We start from the raw sequence: 19,584 nt of genomic DNA, 5'->3' as shown, positions 1-19,584 counted from the left end.
ACACACACACACACACACACACACACACACGCACACACTTAAACTGCTTTTACCTTCCTCGTGTTGTTCTGCAATAAACATTCATCTAGCAATAAAGAACATTAATAAAAAATGCCTACTTCATTGACTCTGGCCGAGCTTCAGCTGTCACATGGAGCAACAAACCCCCAGCCTGTCCCCATGGACCACCCAACACAGAGGCCAAGACAAGACGTGACAGACGCTGAGCCATGATGGCGTTTTCTGCTTCAGAAACCGTGTCAGCAGCTGATTTCTGTTCAGTCCCCTCTGTGCCACGTGGGACTCTCTTCCACAGCACTAGTGAGGCTCTATCCTGCAGAAACTGGGACTCTAACAAGGCTGGTGTTGGTGATGAGGTGACAGGCCTGCAAGCAATCAGATTGAGTCAGTCAGCAAACATCAGAAGCCTCGTTTTTCCTTTTGGCTGATATTTCTAAAGCTTACCCTAGCACTAGCAGCAACATAAAGCTGGTGCAAGGGCAGGCTTTGCTTTTGACGCTGTCATTTATCACACATTAGCAGGCTGAGTGTGATGAGAAACAGGCCGGAGTGTACTGAACAATTACTTTAAACAGGGATTAAGTAAACAACAACAATGACTGTGTTCTTTGTGGCCTACAATGAAATCCACATTCAGTACAGACTCTTTGTTTATATATGTCCTAATTGAAAACACAAATATGTAATATATCCTGACGTTATTTATCAGTATGTATCTTGATTTCCTTTGCCCAGCAGATGGCGTGCCCTCAGTGGAGCAGCATGTCAGTGTTCAAGTCAAAGCAAAAGGAGAGGGCAGTAGAGGACTGTGCTCTAGCTTCTGATAAATATTATGAAGCACAGGCAACAAAACAGAATAAAGTGACTTACTCATCAAATGATATCCACCATTACACACAACTAAGTTTCTATATTTCCCATTAAGCTGGCTACAGCACTGAAGAAACAACAGTTTTTCTTATTTATACAATATTATTTTACTGTAAATTAAGTAATACATGTAAAGTGTATAATTGCTATTGACTCTCTAGATTAGTTTACAATATACTACAGCATTTTTTGTTAAGCCCATTTATTAGAAATACATTGCTAACCTTTACATTCCATTGTGTTTTGATTGTTTAGGTGCGGCTTCTGTTATGTACGGTACATTTAGTTTTTTGAACAGAGTTAGGCTAGAAATAAAACCAAATCTCCATTAAATGTTTTTTACTTCTCAATAACTAAGTTACGTTAAGACCCTTGAGGCAGTTTCACTTTTTAGGGAATGAACAAAACATGTTGGGGGGGTTTCAGAGTTGGGGGAGGGTGTTGGTTTTGTTGTAGTGAGTAATCTAAATGTCCTCCCACAGCCCCACCTTCACCTTTCTCTCCACCTTTACAGAATGTGTTACTTAAAGCTGTTAAAATGATTAATTAAGTATTTCTCCCATCATTTTGTCAATGGCTAATTCTCCTTCTATTTTGCATTTAGGTTGTGCTGTAAAATAACATGTGTTCATTATTATATTTAGATTTAAATAAGGTTAAACATGTTTACCTTTGTCTATGAATGGTACAATACATTTTGCCAGTTTGAAAGAGTTAGTCTACATTATTATGTCAAGTGTTGCATTATATATTTTAGGGACATTGTTGCAGTTTTCCTGAAGTCAGGTATGGATTCTAAGAAAATACTGAAACCACTAACAAGGGCCTTACTTTTGACAAAAGACATCATGATGTGCAGCCCGTCTCCCGACCAGTCATTTTTGTACCTCAAACACAATTCTTGACTAATGTATTGTGTCTGAGATGGTGATGCTGTTATTCATTTCGTTTGTAGAGCGACAAAATATACATAATTACTCAATGTCATCTAAAGTTAAGAAATCACAGACTTTATTACGTGATTCATACAAACCGAAAACCTGCAAGATAAGATGTTGGCCTTACACTAAAAGGATTTCATTTCAAAGTGCTGGAAATCCGTCTACGCTCATAACTCATATCTATTGATCTTCATTTATCATTGTATTAACATATATAGCCCTTTTTCTAAGATATGATCACATTATAACATCTTGGTGTTTTATTTCCATCTGTGAAAGATTATGTTTTTTAGAATCAGAGACTTTCTGGATGACTTTATGATTTATGGAGCCATACATTGCACATAACAATCCTGCTGTTTTGTCTGGGAGATAAGAGACATTGTTTCTGGCACCACAGCAACCTAAAGTATAGAATAGTATGACTACACTCAATCGTATCTCAATACATTAATACACTTCAACTAAAAGAGTTGTTTTTTCAGAAAGTCCGTTTTTAATGCAAATAAAGACACAATTGTATTTGTTATTCCCCTTGACACATACATCATAGACAGACAATGATGGAGTCCGAAGGTATGAGACATGCTATGTCATTCATCTGAAGGTTTCCATAGGGGGGGGGGGCTCCTCTTTCCCAGTACACCATGTTGTGCATGTGTGGGATATTCAGACTGCAAAGGCTTTACTCATGACATGTTTGTTCCTGCTCAACAAATGTTTCTGGATGACTCAAAACTACACCTGGTACTGTCGATGCTCATTTAAGAGATTCAAAAATAAAAGACTTAATATATGTACAGTACAGTTATCTGAGCTACCGTTCATAGAGACTATACATATGACCAATGTTATTCTTTCAACTCCTGAGTTGATTGTATTTTTTCCAGGAGTATGAAATAACACTTGTGTTCCACTGAAGTGATTCTCCTTTTTTTGCTGAGGAAGACTTGAGATTATAAATCCTCTGCTAACTTTGCAAATTTAAGACGGATTTATTTCAAGCAGTTTTACAAATATGGTTGTCACCAAGTGCCTCACGGAAAAACAAAGGGCACAAACAGAGATATAAACAAGGATCAACAAAACAATGTGCTTGTAACTATGTGCTTGCTGGCCGTCACAATAAAGGAGGCGGACCAAATGTGGGAACTCCTGAGTCCAGTGCAATTTCTTTTGAGGCGCGTCCTGGAATTGGGCTCGAGTATTTCCAATGTTCAATGTGTTCGCACGACTTTTAATTTCAAGCCTAAGCAAGTGAACTACACTGGTGACCTCAAAACTGTTAAAGGAAGTTAAATGTTACTATTCACCCTATCTGATTTCCTCAAATGAGGTCAGGCCAGACATGAACAAGCCTCTGCCCTGGATTCTGTTCCCAACGTGTTGGCAGCTTTGTACACACAGGTGCGTTTTTTGGATTCATTCACATTCATGTAAAACCTGAGCCGACTATATTTGTTGTTGATTTGAGGTTCTCAGGGACAAAAGCGAACCGTGGAGGGATAAAAACAAAAGCCAGCTATGGGACACTTCTCAGTGGAACAGAAGAAGTGCATCAGAAATGTGACCGGCATCAGTCTTTGTACATTACTGAACAGCTCGGTGCACCCTACAGTGTCACTCCTTTCTCAGTTGGAATGAGTCAATCCGCCATCTTAAAAGGGGGTCAGTTGAGCATGTGTGAATGCTTTCAAACAACATACGATCCCCTCGCAGCAACTTAAGACACCCCAGAGAAACATAAACCTCCTCATATCTGCAGATCGTCTATTCTAGTCTTGTTGTTGCTGTGTTTGGCACTGCGGCCGGGCCTGGCCTGCGTAGGTGACCCGGGGGCCGATCCTGCTCCCTTCTTTGCTTTCAGGTCACATTCCTCTGGGTTGTTGCTGCTCCTTTCCACCGCTAAGTTGTCCTTATTCTGTTTGTATGCCGCCTTGCTGTGGTCGGGGTGTAAGGACGAGTCTGTGCCCTCGGACAGAGGGGAGAGGTTGTAGCTGGGAACGGGGGGGTAGGGCGGCTGCACTTGGTGAAAGTAGTCGTCGTAACTCGGTGCGTACGCCACCGCCGCCTCGCTGGGCTCCTTGTGGACACCCTTGAAGGATTGATAGCGCCTCCTGAAGGCGACGCCCTGGCTACACTTGGTGAAGCCCAGGTGGTAGATCTCTATGAGGTTGAGCAGCAGAGACACGCTGGCCACTCCCAGCATGAAGATGATGAAGATGGTTTTCTCTGTCGGGCGGGATATGTAGCAGTTTACCACATTGGGGCAGGGCGATCTGTCACATTTGTACATGGGCTTCAGCTTAAAGCCGTACAAGAGGTATTGAGCCACAATGAAGCCCACCTCAAACAGGGTTTTAAAGATCACATTAAAGACATATGTCCTCAGGAGCTCTCCCTGCAGGCGCACGTGGCCCCTCTCGTCCCTCACCAGGGGCTTCTTGGGCTTACCCTCCACTGTGAAGGCCTGCTTGTCTGAATGTAAGGCGTGTTGCCTGTCCTTCTCTGTCTGCTTTTCCTCCATCCGCACCAGGTGCAGGATGTGCCCCAGGTAGATCAACGTAGGCGTGGACACAAAGATGATCTGCAGCACCCAAAAGCGGACGTGTGAGATTGGGAAAGTGATGTCATAGCACACGTTCTCGCAACCGGGCTGCTTGGTGTCGCAGATGAAGCCCGACTGCTCGTCGCCCCACACCTTCTCTGTGGCCGCGCTCAGGATCAGGATGCGGAAGATGAACAGGACGGTGAGCCACACCTTCCCCACCACAGTGGAATGCTCCTGGGCTTTTTCGAGAAGCTTTCCCAGCAGGTTCCAGTCCCCCATGGCTGTGTGATCTCAGATCTGGGACTGGAGATATGAAAACAGTCAACAATTATTCTTTAATGTCATTTGTGACTTATTTAATATTATTAATCTAATGGTTGAAGTGGGCTACAGGGTTTCTGATATCTAAATATTCTCTTCAACGTCTTACTAAGACGAGAGCAAAGCTGCTAACCAAGTGTACAACAGGGGGGGCAGGTAGTGGCATATTTCACGTGGACGCAGACAGGATTATATTTACTTTAGGAGGGTATATATTTGGCAAGTGTGGACAGGGGGGGGGGGGAGGCAGCTTCCAGTCATGATTCTGAGTCTCCCAGCCGCAGTGGCTGGAGCCACAGCTACATGAGTTATATGAGGTGAAATAAAACACCGTAGTTGTGGTTAGATTGAGAATTAGAAAGAGTTGAGTAATGTCGGTCCTGTCAGCTCCTGTAACACATTGTTATAAATATATTCTACATGTGATATGTACTGTGCAGTGGATTAGCAGCACATTCACGGTCTGCTACTGTGAGCGACAATGAATTCTGATAACTGCTGTGGCAGGTGAAGCGATATTTAGGAGCCACCACTAATAAAACTAGCTAGTGTTTCAACACCTGTAGACTGGGTTGTAATTTTAAACCAACAATTGCTTTCTATATTAGACTTTAAGACTATGTAATCCCCCATAAGAAAAGATCATGAACATGAATAGAAAACAGAGCATTGTTCCTACAACACGGCCTGATGACCAATGACAGCCTCTATACCCTTACACTAAACGTTAACCACTAACACTGCCTTAATGTACCACACCTAATCACAGAGAATTCAGATGTACTGGATAAACCCACCTTGTCAGCTGATGCATCCCCTGCGGTGAAGCCCTACACGTCTTCGAGGGTCCATGAGGCCGCCTGCTTCGCTGACAGGCCTCAGTGCAGAGCTGATCTTCGGGCCCCCAGCAATGCCCTTGAATGGACCGGAAAAGTGGACTTCTGCTGGACACAACCTCCGCTCCACGCCGACAGACCCGCCGACTCAGTCTTCTCGCCTCAAATACAACTAAGGCAAGAATCAGGACCCAGGCCTCGGGGTCTTCCACTGACCACAACACACACGTAACTTGCTGGACCCTCTCTCAACCATGTCCGGCTGCCCAGCCTCCAACACCCCTCCCCTCCGCGGTTAAATTTGGCACAGGGTACACTCTCTAATGTAAACTAATAAAGCCCCTCTACTCGCTTGTTAGAGTGAGTGACAGGGCAGCTGGCCAATGAAGGTGTCTGCTAAGTCTGTCTGGCCACAAGTGGATCTAAATATAGCACGAGGGTCTCTCCTATCATGGGGGGCATGATTTGGAGATGAGTAGCCATTTGCATCCTCAAGTTACAATCACAGTGACAGAGAGGGGAAAGTTCTGTTTCTACATTTCAGTATTGAGAGTTGGCCCAGTATACAAAGGAGAACACACTTCATAGAATGCTAAAGGAACCTTCTGTTCTTCTTTTGACAGATGTCACTCTTTACCAATTTGGTACAACTTTTTGAAAAAAACTAAAATGTTGTATAAATAAGTTCAAGTAATGATACATTATCAGGCAGTTTATTACATTATATTACACAATGTACAAGTATAGTTTCAACCCACATAACCTATTAACCGGATTGCATAACTGGGAGTAAATTCATATTTACATTTAAGCATAACTATTGAATCTGAATTTTTGAATGCGATACAATGTGTATAACAATGAAACAGTTGTACGTACAGATACCAGTGTATATTTAAAATATAATAAGAGGGATATTAGGGAAACCAATTGTAGCTGTCTGTTAGTAGGCAAACCTCAAACACAAACAACAACTCAGAAGCTACAAGGTAAGTATGCAGCAGTATTTACAATTAAAGGTGGGGTAGGTCATTTTGGAGAAACCAGCTCGAGTGCGCTGGAATTTGAAAATACACAGCCGGAACAAATCTGCCACTTCCTTACAGAGCCCCTCCTCCAACACACGAACGCGCACATGACCAATGAGGGCACGCGATAAGTTTGTGCACAGATGGAAGGCTGACAGACAGGTAGGCCATCGAGTTACTTTAGCCGGGCCGGCTCAGATGATTGGTCGTGCTTTTACAGTACCACGGCTTCCACAGGTGACTTTTTTTAATGGATTCTTTGTCAAAGCACTTCAGATATTCATTGCTATCGGATGTTAAGAGCATTCCATGGAATATAACAAAGTGTATCTCGAGCCGGTTGTTCAAACTTACCTACCCCACCTTTAAATACATGCACAAAAACATATTTACAGTACTAGGATTCTTCAAGGTGTATTGAAACTGTTTTGCTCTGTGCACCATTCTTAATGATACATACATTAATATTGGGTCAGTAGCAGAGATGTTTGTGGAAATGTAATTCCAAATGTTTATTTTATCATTTTGTATGCACTTGTTGAACTAAAATATCTAATTAAAGTTGTTCAATTATAGACATTATTTTAAACGAACTGTTATAGGGGCTACTACAGACCTTTAATGGAATTTACTCAATCAGCTTGTATTCAGGCTCCAATTGAATATGGTACATATTAACATGTTTGATATAAATAAAACATTTTTTTTTTATCCAGCATATTAATGTTTGCTGTAATCTTTGCACCTACGGAGTACGGACCCCGTGTTGTTTTTGCACAGTATGGCCGGTTATCTAAAATTATGGATTTCTACAGTGTGCCAACTTACCAAACCTGCATGCTTTTCAAACAAATCCATATTTGAAATAGAATTACCAAGCAACTTTGTCGTAAACTGAATACGTTTTGATGCTCAGACATGTTTTTCATTGGCTGAAGATACTTTGCACTTTGGCAGGTTGCTGCTCATACTGCATACCTACAAAACACACCAAAATAAGCCATGGCAAATTGTTGACAATACACTACACCAGAAACAAAACACACCTCTTTTACTTTCACCACTGGCTCCAAATAGTTTAGACACGTTTCAACAGCAACTATACTTGTCAGTAAGAAAGAAAAAACATATGAATAAATGAACAATGGAATAATCATGTATACTGTATGTACACTGACCGAAATATACAGATGCTGTGCCAGTAATGCAGAGCAACATGCTCCATGAATATGGTTACTGTAGATTAGTTTAAAAGTATCAGGAGAGGCAGAGTCTCAGAAAGCAGAACACCTCTCATCTTTCTCAGTTGGGCTCTTTTTGGGCACAGATAACTTAGACATGAGAGAATGGTCTGCGATCAGCTGATTGATTTCATTTTGCTTATAAGTAGAGAATCTTTGACTTATCCAGGTTCCTTTTGCCCCCTCCTCGGGGCCTCGTATGCACCGCTGACAGGCCCTGCTGATGAGGTACAGAATCTCGGCCAGGTTGAGCAGCACACACAGCCCAGACACTGCCAGCATGAACACAGTGAAGATGGTCTTTTCAGTCGGTCTGGAGACAAAACAGTCCACCGTGTTGGGGCATGGGTACGAGTCACACTTCACCAAACGCACCATCCTAAAGCCAGGATAGATCAAGTAGAAAATGTAGAGAAAAGCCAGCTCGAACAGGATTCTGAAGATGATGCTGAGCATGTATGTCCACCACAGAGCTCCACTGATCTGAAACTTCTGGGTCTTGATACGCTCCAGCTCCTTGGGGCTGCTGCGGCCCGACTTCCTCAGGATCTTCTTGTCGATGTGGCGTCGGTGGGCCACATGCATGGCCACCAGCAGGGCGGGGGTGGAGACCAGGATGAGCTGGAGCGCCCACAGGCGGATGTGCGAGATGGGGAAGAACTGGTCGTAGCAGACGCTGTTGCAGCCGGGCTGCTGGGTGTTGCATATGAAGCCGGACTTCTCATCGCCCCAAACGCTCTCCGCAGCCACCACCAGGACCAGGATACGGAAGATGAAGATGACGGAGAGCCAAACGCGTCCGATCCCGGTAGAGTGCCTGTTTACGCCGCTGATCACGGCATAAAAGGCTCCCCAGTTCATTTTCGACTCCAGGTCTGCGGAAAAAGAAAGGTTGTGTGAATGTAAGCCAAGTCACATCTCTGGCTTAAAGTGAAATCTTATAACCATATTAATGTTTAAAGAAACATGCAGGAATTAGTCCTTGAAATTGAACAAAAGGCACTTACATAGACATTGCTTTATCACTTTAGACGACTTAGTTATTATCGGCCACAACTTAGTAATTTAGTAAAAGTCTAACTGATGTTACAGTAGTTTTAGAGGTTTACCAGGCTCAGCCAGCGGTGCAAGCAGCGTAAGCAGCGCCGGGTCCAAAGATGACCATCTTGAGGTTTGGCCTGAGCATCAAGCTGGCAGAGTGAGGAACAACAGAAAATAATTGCCAAGTAGCAAGTTGGCGGTATAAAAGCAGGGGTGATGGCCTGCTGCCGTGCGCCGCCACCATACGCAACGGGGCGAAGCCAATTGCGAAAGATTCGGCGAGCCACGTGATTTGCTCACGCTGTATTAATACTGTACTCCCAAACGGACCCACAGCCAGAAGCAGACAGACTGACATCCTGCCAGCAAATTCCTCCAAGGAACAAGCAAGACAACCAACTCATGAGATTTTTTTAAAAAGACAACAGAGATCTCTTTTGTCAGACGATACCGGATTTACCTAGTGCGAACATTAGAAGCTGATTAATTCAAATAAAATCACTTCAAATGGTAATGATGCTTTAACAATCACGGCAAGTATTTGTCAAGTCGAGGCAATGGGGCGTGTAAGCCCTCACTCACATACAATCAGACCTCATTGCACACTGAATGTTAGTATAAAATAGAAACAAATGATCAACATTTTACCTTCAGTTGTGTTGGTACACAAAAATGTGTACAAAGAAGAAATGAATTAAAATAGTGTTTTTTAGCAAGCCTAAAGGCTGGGTTGAGAACACCATGCGTTTGGAAAATGCTAATCATTCCTCCCTCCGCCACTAGCCAGTGCCCTGCACCGTAGCAGTCATATGCTCTTATATAAACTATTTACATACAATGGCAGCCTTTATTGTGCTGCAACAAGACTCTTTAGAATTCAGATCAAACGCCTTGACTTCCGCCTACCCCGGGCAAAAGGAGGAATCTGTGTGGACACAAAAGGCCTCTGCCAGAAAAACAATTTATTGTGCTGGTCAGGGTAGGAGGATTTGGACCTGCATGAGCTTTGCAGATTCAGACAGAAAATTAGCTGTATAACTAACGCAAAACACGGATGTAGGAGAAGATTAAAAAGCCAGTCTTAAAGAGAATCTCATTCATACACACCATTTGATAAAAAACGTCTTACAACTTGTTCAGTGGTTTTTGCAAAAATAGCCATGTTCCAAATAAAGATGGCTTCCAATATTGAATATTGCTTTTATTCTCCTTTAGTGTTTTATGCATTTATTTGTATGTTTTTTGTTAGTGTTGATGTACCATACAGGTCCATTTTCTTTGATTTGTACATGTTGCAATACTGTAAATTTGTTAATTGTTATTAAATTAAATTGTTGTGCCATGTGCTTTTCTTACTTACATTTTGCCCGGGAACTAATTATCTTGGCCTTAACTAATTTTAAATAACATTTTATTCTATCGATTTGTTTTGATTACCCTTGGTGGAAACAAATAGAATCACACTCTACAGACACTAGGACAAATATGCAGTAGTTTTGATTATAGTCGTTTACTATGATTATTGTTGTTTATTATTACTGTATATGCTATAAAACACTAATGTCCTAACCAATGAGCTACAGAACTGCAGCTCAAACCTTTGATTATTATGAGCTGAGATTGTACATTTCGTTCCTGTCGAAACCCCCCCCATAACAGTAGGAAAGATTATTTACAGTAGCAAGTGAAAACACAATGTGGCCATTTGTCATGTACCATCAGATGACCTACAGCGATTCACTGTGCAACGAGCATTTCTGCGTCACGTCTGACATACGGAGTGGGAGGCTTAGGGGGGCAGCTAATTCTTTGAATGAACTAACCTAATCATTATTCCTTCATAGAAGCTACAGTACTCTACAACACAAAGACAGACCAAACTAGTAGATTTGTAGTTTTATTATGAAAGCAGAACTATATACACTGGAAATTCAAAATAGTAAATGTGCCATTATACAAGAACTCAATATTAACCAGGGTAACGTGGCTTCAACAACAGTTATTACAAAAGGAATTAGGCATTAAATAACAAAACCTTCTGCATGTGGCACAGAGACAAATCAAGTATCACTTAATGCAAAACAGGTTAACAAACTGAACTGGCACGTGTAGTGACTGGGACACGGACTTGAGATAGGCTGCTTTTAAAGTACATGGGGGGATTGTTCTACTGAAACAAAGAGCACCACATTTAGGTATCCATGTCCCCATACAGTTTACAAGCATAACCTGATTTATTATTTTGATCAGTGCTTCAAAGAAGTTATATTTTGTGCGAAATGTGTGTACAAATAAATAAATAAATAAATTTGTTATAAGTAACATTAGCCTAACTTTCACTAGACGTACCTTTGACTAAGGGGGCTCCAATCAAGATGTGTGGGGCCGATCATGGGTTCTGTTTGAAACCATTTCTCTGATTCTCCTCCTTTCTCTCTAAATGTATGTGACTTTGCTCTCAACAACTGATTAATATGTCAAATAGGTAATCACAATATTGAAAATGTCTCAATTCCAGATACAACATAAAAAGATACAAAAGCTGATACATTCTACTTATTGTAAACACATGCTGGTTTTAAATCAAAATATATATTTACTTTATTTGTTTAATGAAATATCCTTGTACTGGCACAGCAGTTTGTCAATGTATAACCTGAAAGTGTGTTCAAACGACCCTGATGATTTACTAGATGTCTCGGTGTTTAGCTTTGAGTGCTTCATGGCATTTGTTGACTGCTTTCTGTATCAAGGCTTACTATTACGAGTTCAGCGCGAGATTACGTATTTCTTCCACTCAGAGTCCTGTTTCTTCACTTTATCTTGATATTTGCCTAAAAAACAAAACACAAGATTTGTAAACAAATCAGCACTGCTCTGTTCATACAGAGGCAATACTGCCACCTGCTGTTGATGCACAACTTGGGTAAACAACTTCCAAACTGGAGCTATACTCACTTCTTTTCATGAGACCGGCACTTTCCAGTTTGCTATGGATGGCATGTCCGTTCTGGGCCAGTCTCAAAGACAGTGATGCACCCCTCCTGAAATAATAATAATACCATTGTACTGTTAGGATATTGTGCCGATAGCAAGCTTGAAATTGTTCACTGTAACCTTAATGAAGTCAACATATATTCACTCACTGTAATACTTATCAACAAAACCCACAATTTGTACAATGATAGCAATACAATTTAAACACATGAAAACACTTGTAAATAAGTCATTAAATCTTGACTTTATCAGCTTTTTTAAATGTACAATTCAAAATCAACTGACTGTTTCATACTGGAGTACCTCATAGCTCTGAGCTTTCCTTTTTCCAAGAATAGCTCGACTGTAACTTTGGGTCCCTGTGGGTAAAGCCTGGCATAGAGCGTCCTGTTGTCCACCATATCCCTGAACCAGCCCACCGCCTCCTCAGACCAATCACTCCCATTCACAGGCGTCACCTAGGGGGGAGGAAACAAACAAAAAACCCCATGAACTGAGATAATTCATTTCCTTTATCACATCCCAATAGATAAGGCTGTGACTAATCATGTGGACAAACGCCAAAACTGTAATCAAGCGTGCTTTCTCACAGAGGAACACAATATATTTGCCTTTTCCGTGAATGCAAATCCTAGGAGGGATGATCTGCACGCCTGCTGCAGAATATCTTAGCGTGTTCGTCAGGTTCTCTAGATACATGTGAAAAAATGACGAGGCCTAACCATACAAAACAGGGAAGCACTTACATTTGCTAGTGAGACCTGTACAGCCTGGAGTGGTAGGACGGCCATTTCCGGGGTCAGCTCCTTGATGTCCGACAGCGACAGGCAGGCTGTATCACCCTGGTCCAGCCTCTTCACCTCCACCTTGATGGATGTCTCTCTCCCTCCACCATCAGTGGAATAAATAAAGGAAAACCAAAAGGCAGAAATTATGGCAAGTAAAATAAAAAAGTGACACTGCTACCATCTAGAGGTATGCTTTGGCAAACATCTATGAATGTTCCAATACACAAAACTGGACCCACCTTCACTTACTCCACATATCTTCGTCACCCGAGTCCTGCACCATTGTTCTTGCTTAGGGAACCAACCTATTACTTGGGTTCCAATGTCTGGAATGCAGTTCTGCGCGGCATATGATCTACTGGCTTTCCAGCTGCTGTAAATGAGCAAAACATAATGGAAACCAGACACATGTGGATTATTAAAAATGGAAGGAAAAAAAAATCTACAAAGAAAGCAAAAATGAATTAAAGGATAAGTGGCTATATAAGTTCTGGTAATGTGATTAGGGAATCAGTGAGGCTTAAAAAAAGCAGACAAGAGATTATAATTCATTCGGAACGACTCACTCTGGGACAAGGGTTTGCCACTTTATGATGGAGTCTGCATGTTGTACGTAGAAGTTGCTCGGGCTGACAATGTGAGACACCACGACCTCCATCTCTTCAAACCTGCAGGTCTGGAACTCAGGAATGGTGATGCACTTCATTGCTGGAGTTTTTACACCATCAAAATGGCTTACATGTTTGGGATCAGTGCTCTGAAGACTTTGGTTTTCCCTCTGGGCGTTTAGGCAGTTGTGCTCCACCTGAGGTGTAATATTTGTGCAGTCTTTATTTTCGAAGGGGATGGCTCTCAAGTCTCCCCGTTCCACCTCGGTGAAGATGTCTCCAATATCCCACAATTCAGTCTTTGTTGCAATCACACAAGTGTAGGTCAGAGAGCCACTTGTTTCCACTCTTTTCACTCTGAAGACCGGGGCTTGGTTTTCCATGTCTGCAAATAACGTTTTCGGCTCTAGTGGGTTGGTCAGATCATCCGTCACAACTTGTCTGAATTGGTAGCTTTGTGTTTTGATGGCAGGCCGCTCTGGCGAACTCACGGTACTTTTACTCCACTCCATGACAGTGATCTCCAGTACTCCAATCTTTTTAGCTTTTTCTCTGAGGAAGTGAAGCAGCTGAGATGATGTTTGTTTTTGGTGTTTCACCTGGAAATCATCTTTACATCCCCAGCTCATTAGCGGAGTTATTTTCATTGGATTAGTGTTACTGATCCCTGGGAATGGAGCTTGTAGGGGAGGCAGTAGTATTGGTGGCCTCTCTGGGTTGATCTCGGGTCTCTGGGACGCAGGTGGAAGACTCACAGCATCTGTTGGGCGTTTCTCATCTAAAACAACAGCATGTTCTTTTTCTTCAGCCTCTAAGTGAGACGATGAGGTCGTAGTCGCTCTGTTGATGCCGTGTTTGATGTCATCCTGTTGGACTGCTGCAGGCTTGGAGATAAGCTGGTCACACACTTGTGGCTCTGTAAAGATAAGAAAAGGTGAAAGTGAGAATTTTTCCTAAATCCTAAAGTTGTACACGTGAAAATATGTAATGTCACATAAGCATCTTAAATTCTATGATTATTTCTTTACTTACCATCTGTGAGAGATTTTAATGAAGCTGAAAGCTTGTCAATGACTTCATATTTTGCATCTAAAGCCTTTGTGAGATCACTGAAGACACTAGTGGGGAAAGATGTATTCAAGAAACCTTGAACTTCTTCATAGGCCTAGAGGAAAAATGAAACAAAATGAAACAAGTGAACTAATTATTTTGTCTTTCTTAAACAGGTCATTTTAATTGAGATCAATGAAGTATTTCACATGGCACAGAAGACAGTTGGAACACAAACAACTGCTTTAACTTCAAGGTTTAAGGCGGGTCTGATTATTCAATGCAGCTTTAATTCAAGCAGGAACATTTGTTTTTGTTTATCAAATATACAAGAAACACGTACTGTTGTGCTTATTACTTCATCAATTTAGGTAACATGCATTAATTGAGAATGTAATAGTTTACAAGACCCATTAGGCTCTGAGAAACATTTTATCAATCAAGACAGTGGTGAAAAGTGTTAACCGATATTAATAATGTGCAGAAGTTGTAGCTCTGGTGACGATTTGACACATATTTAAACCGTTTGTATAAAATTCAGCAGTTTCTGCCAACTAATGCTAATTATTATAGCTAAGTGTGCCTCAGCATGCACCCGTTCTCGACTAGTCAGCAGTGTGTTGTCCATGTGGCCTGTGAGCTAGCTAAGTTAGCAACATTAATTGAACGTTTTCAATGAACCGGTGTGTTAACATTACCTTTTTGATGAAGTTGGAAAGTTCTTGTTCGAGTTTACTTCGGGCAGTTTCCAGCATGAAGAGCTTGAGAGTGAACTGCACTTTCTGGGACATGATGGAGGGCTGCGGCTGGCGGCGGACAACCTGCTGCGGAGGAGTCATGGTCGGCAGAGAAGACTTGAGACCGGTCTACGCGTCGTATGGGGGCTAATGTTAGCTAAGAAGCTAGCCAACTCAATGACTCGGGCCACTGGCCAGCGTCGCGCTGACTCGGGCTAGCCAGCGCCGTGGGCTAGCCAAGAGAAACTTGTCAATGACGTTGTTAGTTATTACCAGATTTCACGGCACCTTTATATATACAGTATATGGACGAAACTCTTTATTCACAGTTTCTTTCTTCTTCTTGTCTTCTAGGATTTGTAATTCCAGCCGTGCTCTCTGTGACACGTATCCTGCTGCTACACCACCGCCACGCTGTGCACAATCCTATCCGCCATGTTGCCGTTGGATAAGCAGTTAAGTTATTGCACCCTAAATGTCGTAGTTATCGAATTTGAATGAAAGTTGTGGCATAGCGTTAAGGTTAGTGGCCTTCCCTCGACTCAGCGACTGAGAGTTACGTCATCTCCGTTCACTCCAATGGACCACTTTTTTTTACAGCAATAGGCGCATTCACACTGCGGTACTTTTCCCACAAAGGTTCATGCGAATTTAGTTCATGAGAACTCTTTTATCACGTTCACACCAAAAAGAGCCGGGATTAAAATTAGTTCATGCGAACCTTTTTACTTTGCTCTTTTGTGAGAAAAGAGCTATATCTCTGATTGGCTGGGCGGATTGCAAACCACGCCCCGTAAAACTCCCAAAAAGTTTTGTGAAGCCGCCATTTTATTATCCTCGCATTAGCATTATTAGCATTAGCCCAGCGCAGAAACGCAGAGAGACTAACTTATGGCAACACAAAATAAAACATGGGAGCGGTGGAGATGAGGAGGTGTCGTCGGCGTTCTGGTGATTTACTCGGAAGGCTTCAGTAGAAGCTGCTGGGACAGTGACTCCCAGCAGCTTCTACTGAAGCCAGTCCCCAACTCCGGGGACTTTGGGCGGCAGTAGCCTATACGCCGTGAAGTGGTTTGCGGCCTGCCAGTAAACCCAAAGCAGAAGAAGAAGAAGTGACGTCAGCGGCTTCATTTGTCTAATCCACCCCCAGGGACTTTTTCCGGTGTGAACGCGATCTGTACTTAGTTCATGCGAACTAAAGAGTTCGCATGACTTTGCTCCGCCTTCAACACCATCATCCCGGCTCTGCTGCAGGACAAGCTCTCCCAGTTGCACGTGCCCGACTCCACCTGCAGGTGGATCACAGACTTCCTGTCTGACAGGAAGCAGCACGTGAGGCTGGGGAAACACGTCTCTGACCCCCGGACCATCAGCACCGGTTCCCCTCAAGGCTGCGTTCTTTCACCTCTGCTCTTCTCCCTGTACACACCAACAGCTGCACCTCCAGTCACCAGTCTGTCAAGCTCCTGAAGTTCGCAGACGACACCACGCTCATCGGACTCATCTCTGGTGGGGACGAGTCTGCCTACAGGTGGGAGATGGACCATCTGGTGACCTGGTGTGGGGAAAACCACCTGGAGCTCAACGCCCTAAAAACTGTGGAGATGGTCGTGGACTTCAGGAAGAACGCAGCCCCAGCCGCCCCCATCACTCTGTGTGACTCCCCAGTAACTGCTGTGAAGTCTTTCCGCTCCCTGGGCACCATCATCGCCCAGGACCTCAAATGGGAGCAGCATCTGCTCCCTCATCAAAAAAGCACAGCAGAGGATGTTCTTCCTGAGGCAGCTGAAGAAATTCAACCTGTCAAAGACGATGATGGTGAACTTCTACACCTCCATCCTCACCTCCTCCATCACCATCTGGTACGCTGCAGCCACAGCCAAGGATAAGGGCAGGCTGCAGCATGTCATCCGCTCTGCAGAGAAGGTGATCGGCTGTAATCTGCCATCCCTCCACGACCTGCACGCCTCCACGACCTGCACGCCTCCAGAACCCTGAGGCGGGAAGATAGTGGCCGACCCCTCCCACCCTGGACACAAACTGTTCACCCCCCTCCCCTCTGGCAGGAGGCTGTGCTCCATCATGACCAATACCTCTCGCCACCTGAACAGTTTCTTCCCCTCCGCTGCCGGCCTCTTAAACAAGGCCCGGCCCCCCCACTGACACTTACCTCAGCCACAATGTAGACTCTAGACCAGAGGTGCCCAGTACGTTGACCGGTCGACCGCTGGGGCAATGCTGGTAGATCGCGAGTCATTCATAAAAAAATAAAAATCCAGCTCCGTTAAAATAGACAAAACAGGTTTTGATCCCTCCTCCCTTGGCCTCCCTGCCACTTAATTCAGGAGTTTACTTGATTGACAGAAAAAGCGACCTATCGCTTTCCAGTCTGTTAACCCAGAATGCAAAGCGATACAAAATCAGTCAAGTGCCGGGAAAACTCAAATTAAAGGTGACATGTCATGCTTTTCCGGTTATTGCCCGTCCCCTTGTGTGTTATGAAGGTTTTTATGCATGTAAACGGTCTGCAGAGTCAAAACCCTCAAAGTACACCATGTAGGGAGTAAAACTCTAAAACAGAAAATACCTCCCCAAAACGCCTCGTTGGAGATAAGTCACTGTCCATTTGATTCTTCCGGGGACATCATGATGTCATGTCGTCCGCGGAACGAAATTGACCAATCCGCGGAGCCGTTACGTTAAACCCCTGCTGATTGTTTTTACTTCGGCTGTGACTGTGTGTGTGCTCAGGGTGAGTTTGGCTGTGTTTCGCTGTGTATCGCTAAACAAGGAAATCACACCTCCACGGAGCTTAGCGCGATTCACAACGTCCCGTCTGGTCCCTACCAATCGGAGCACACTGGGCTCACAGGGAGGGGGGGGGGCAAGAGCGAGAAGCCCCTCACAAATATATTTCAGGATGAAGAGGTTCCACAAAAGAAGCAGGCCATAATTTGAATGCGTCATGAGTGAGCGCTGCTGGGGGGGAACTGTTACAATCTGTATTAGGTTCACTAATGCCTCAAAATGTAATAGTTGTCAGAATCTGTCTGTGTTTTATTTTGTCCTGTCTCTGTGTTTAATAAAATTGAAAGTCCTGAATTCAAAGTGTTTCTTAAGTAAAAGAGTATAAGTATTATCAGCTAAATTTACTCGAAGTATCAAAAGTAGAAGTACATGCGGAATGGCTCTGTTCACAGTATTATATTACCATTGATATTATCCTGTCAATTTGTCAATACGATGGCACTTTTTTAATATATTTTTTAAAATACTGGTAGGAAATAATGTGATATGATTTCATTTATATCACATGTTTTTCAGTAAAAAGTGAGTAAATATACAATATTGCCTCTGAAATTAAAATTAAAATTAAAAAGTTAAAAAACAAATGAAGGCCCTTTCTTGAAGTCATAACTGAAATAATTGATGCAATTAACATGCAAATAGACATTAAAATATGCTTTGAAGGCTGTTAATGTGTTTAATTTGAGTTTTACATTTTTAAATGCCATTGCCATGGCGACAGATCATTCGCCATCATCATTGGTATCATTATATATATATATATATATTAATATGTTAAAATAGTTAATACTCTGACGCTATGATTAACAGAACAGAACTGTGAAGCTCGTCACGTGTCTCAAAGGTATATATATATATTTATATTAATATGTTAAAATAGTAAATACTCTGATGCTATGATTAATTATTGTATTATGAGAAGGAGGGGCTTAGGTTGAGAAGGAGAGGCCGTTAGTCACGTGCCTCAAAGGTTGAGAAGGAGGGGCTTGAGGTACTGCGCACTGCAGTGAGGGGTACTTGGCAAGAGCTGCAACGAGCCGTTTAGTGGAGAGAGTGAATACTGCTGAATACACATACTTTACAGAGATGCTGTATGCGAAACCAATGTGAGTTTGGAAAATTGCACGGTATAAATCTATTCTAGTAGACCACAACAATGGAATTATGATCAGTGGAAATGGCCATGACATGTGACCTTTAAGTTAAAGAGACAAACAAGAGACTAACAACAAAATGAGTGCGGGACCGAGCAAAAAGCTAAAGATATACCACTTCCACCCAGAATGGGAGGAAGAATATTTTGTTGTGATGTCACATTCAAAGGTTATTTTCCTTATTTGTAAAGCAAGCCTCGCTCTGCCAAAGAAAGGTTACGTGGAGAGGCATTATCGGAGTGTTCACAAGGCATATGACAGCGACTTCCGTCCGAGTAGCGAGTTGAGAAAGAGAAAGGTCATGTATTATTGCTACACAAACATTATCTCGCAGTCTTAGTGTCGCCAACTCGTTTCTAACATGCAAAAAGACAAAAAAATGCGTCTATGGTCGGTGTATTTTTTATCTTTCCAATCGAGACGAGATCTCTCTCTCCCCCGTCTGTGTGCGAGGGGGCGGGGTACTTTACACACACGCAGCTGCAACATGCAGCCAGCAACACACGGCGGGGATGGCGGAGAGAAGCGCTCCAAGGTGTGGTTAAATGTTACCCGTCTTGAGGTGGACAATGCTCGTTGCCAAGAGTGTTTA

The 19,584-nt window shown here is 42.9% G+C and overlaps 2 protein-coding genes across 2 annotated transcripts; both read right to left on the bottom strand.

The window, feature by feature from the left end:
- Window positions 1-2,304: 2,304 nt before the first annotated feature.
- LOC117454407 (gap junction alpha-3 protein-like) lies at window positions 2,305-5,934 on the bottom strand. Its single transcript, XM_034093631.2, has 2 exons — window positions 5,502-5,934; window positions 2,305-4,686 (listed from the first exon to the last, which is right to left on the bottom strand). The coding sequence occupies exon 2, from the start codon at window positions 4,660-4,662 to the stop codon at window positions 3,586-3,588; it is 1,077 nt and encodes a 358-aa protein (XP_033949522.1). The 5' UTR covers window positions 4,663-4,686; window positions 5,502-5,934; the 3' UTR covers window positions 2,305-3,585.
- A 285-nt stretch (window positions 5,935-6,219) lies between these two features.
- On the bottom strand, window positions 6,220-15,700 carry LOC117454162 (uncharacterized). Its single transcript, XM_071204501.1, has 11 exons — window positions 14,992-15,700; window positions 14,276-14,408; window positions 13,202-14,159; window positions 12,871-13,008; window positions 12,808-12,827; window positions 12,594-12,733; window positions 12,151-12,305; window positions 11,809-11,894; window positions 11,627-11,684; window positions 8,919-8,995; window positions 6,220-8,684 (listed from the first exon to the last, which is right to left on the bottom strand). Exons 1-11 carry the CDS (start codon window positions 15,130-15,132, stop codon window positions 7,843-7,845), a joined length of 2,748 nt encoding a protein of 915 aa, XP_071060602.1. The 5' UTR covers window positions 15,133-15,700; the 3' UTR covers window positions 6,220-7,842.
- Between the last annotated feature and the right edge of the window lie 3,884 nt (window positions 15,701-19,584).

The sequence above is a fragment of the Pseudochaenichthys georgianus genome, chromosome 10 (assembly GCF_902827115.2).
Source record: "Pseudochaenichthys georgianus chromosome 10, fPseGeo1.2, whole genome shotgun sequence".
In the NCBI taxonomy this organism is placed as follows: Eukaryota; Metazoa; Chordata; class Actinopteri; order Perciformes; family Channichthyidae; genus Pseudochaenichthys; species Pseudochaenichthys georgianus.
This window is presented reverse-complemented; position numbering and strand designations above follow the sequence as displayed.

Excerpts from the sequence above, each read along its gene's own strand:
- LOC117454407 (XM_034093631.2), bottom strand. The coding sequence starts at position 4,662 with ATGGGGGACTGGAACCTGCTGGGAAAGCTTCTCGAAAAAGCCCAGGAG.
- LOC117454162 (XM_071204501.1), bottom strand. The coding sequence starts at position 15,132 with ATGACTCCTCCGCAGCAGGTTGTCCGCCGCCAGCCGCAGCCCTCCATC. Across the intron at positions 12,828-12,870 it reads TGTGGAGTAAGTGAAGGTGG|CATACCTCTAGATGGTAGCA; the intron begins GTCCAGTTTTGT and ends TGTTTGCCAAAG. Across the intron at positions 12,306-12,593 it reads TACAGGTCTCACTAGCAAAT|GTGACGCCTGTGAATGGGAG; the intron begins GTAAGTGCTTCC and ends CCTCCCCCCTAG.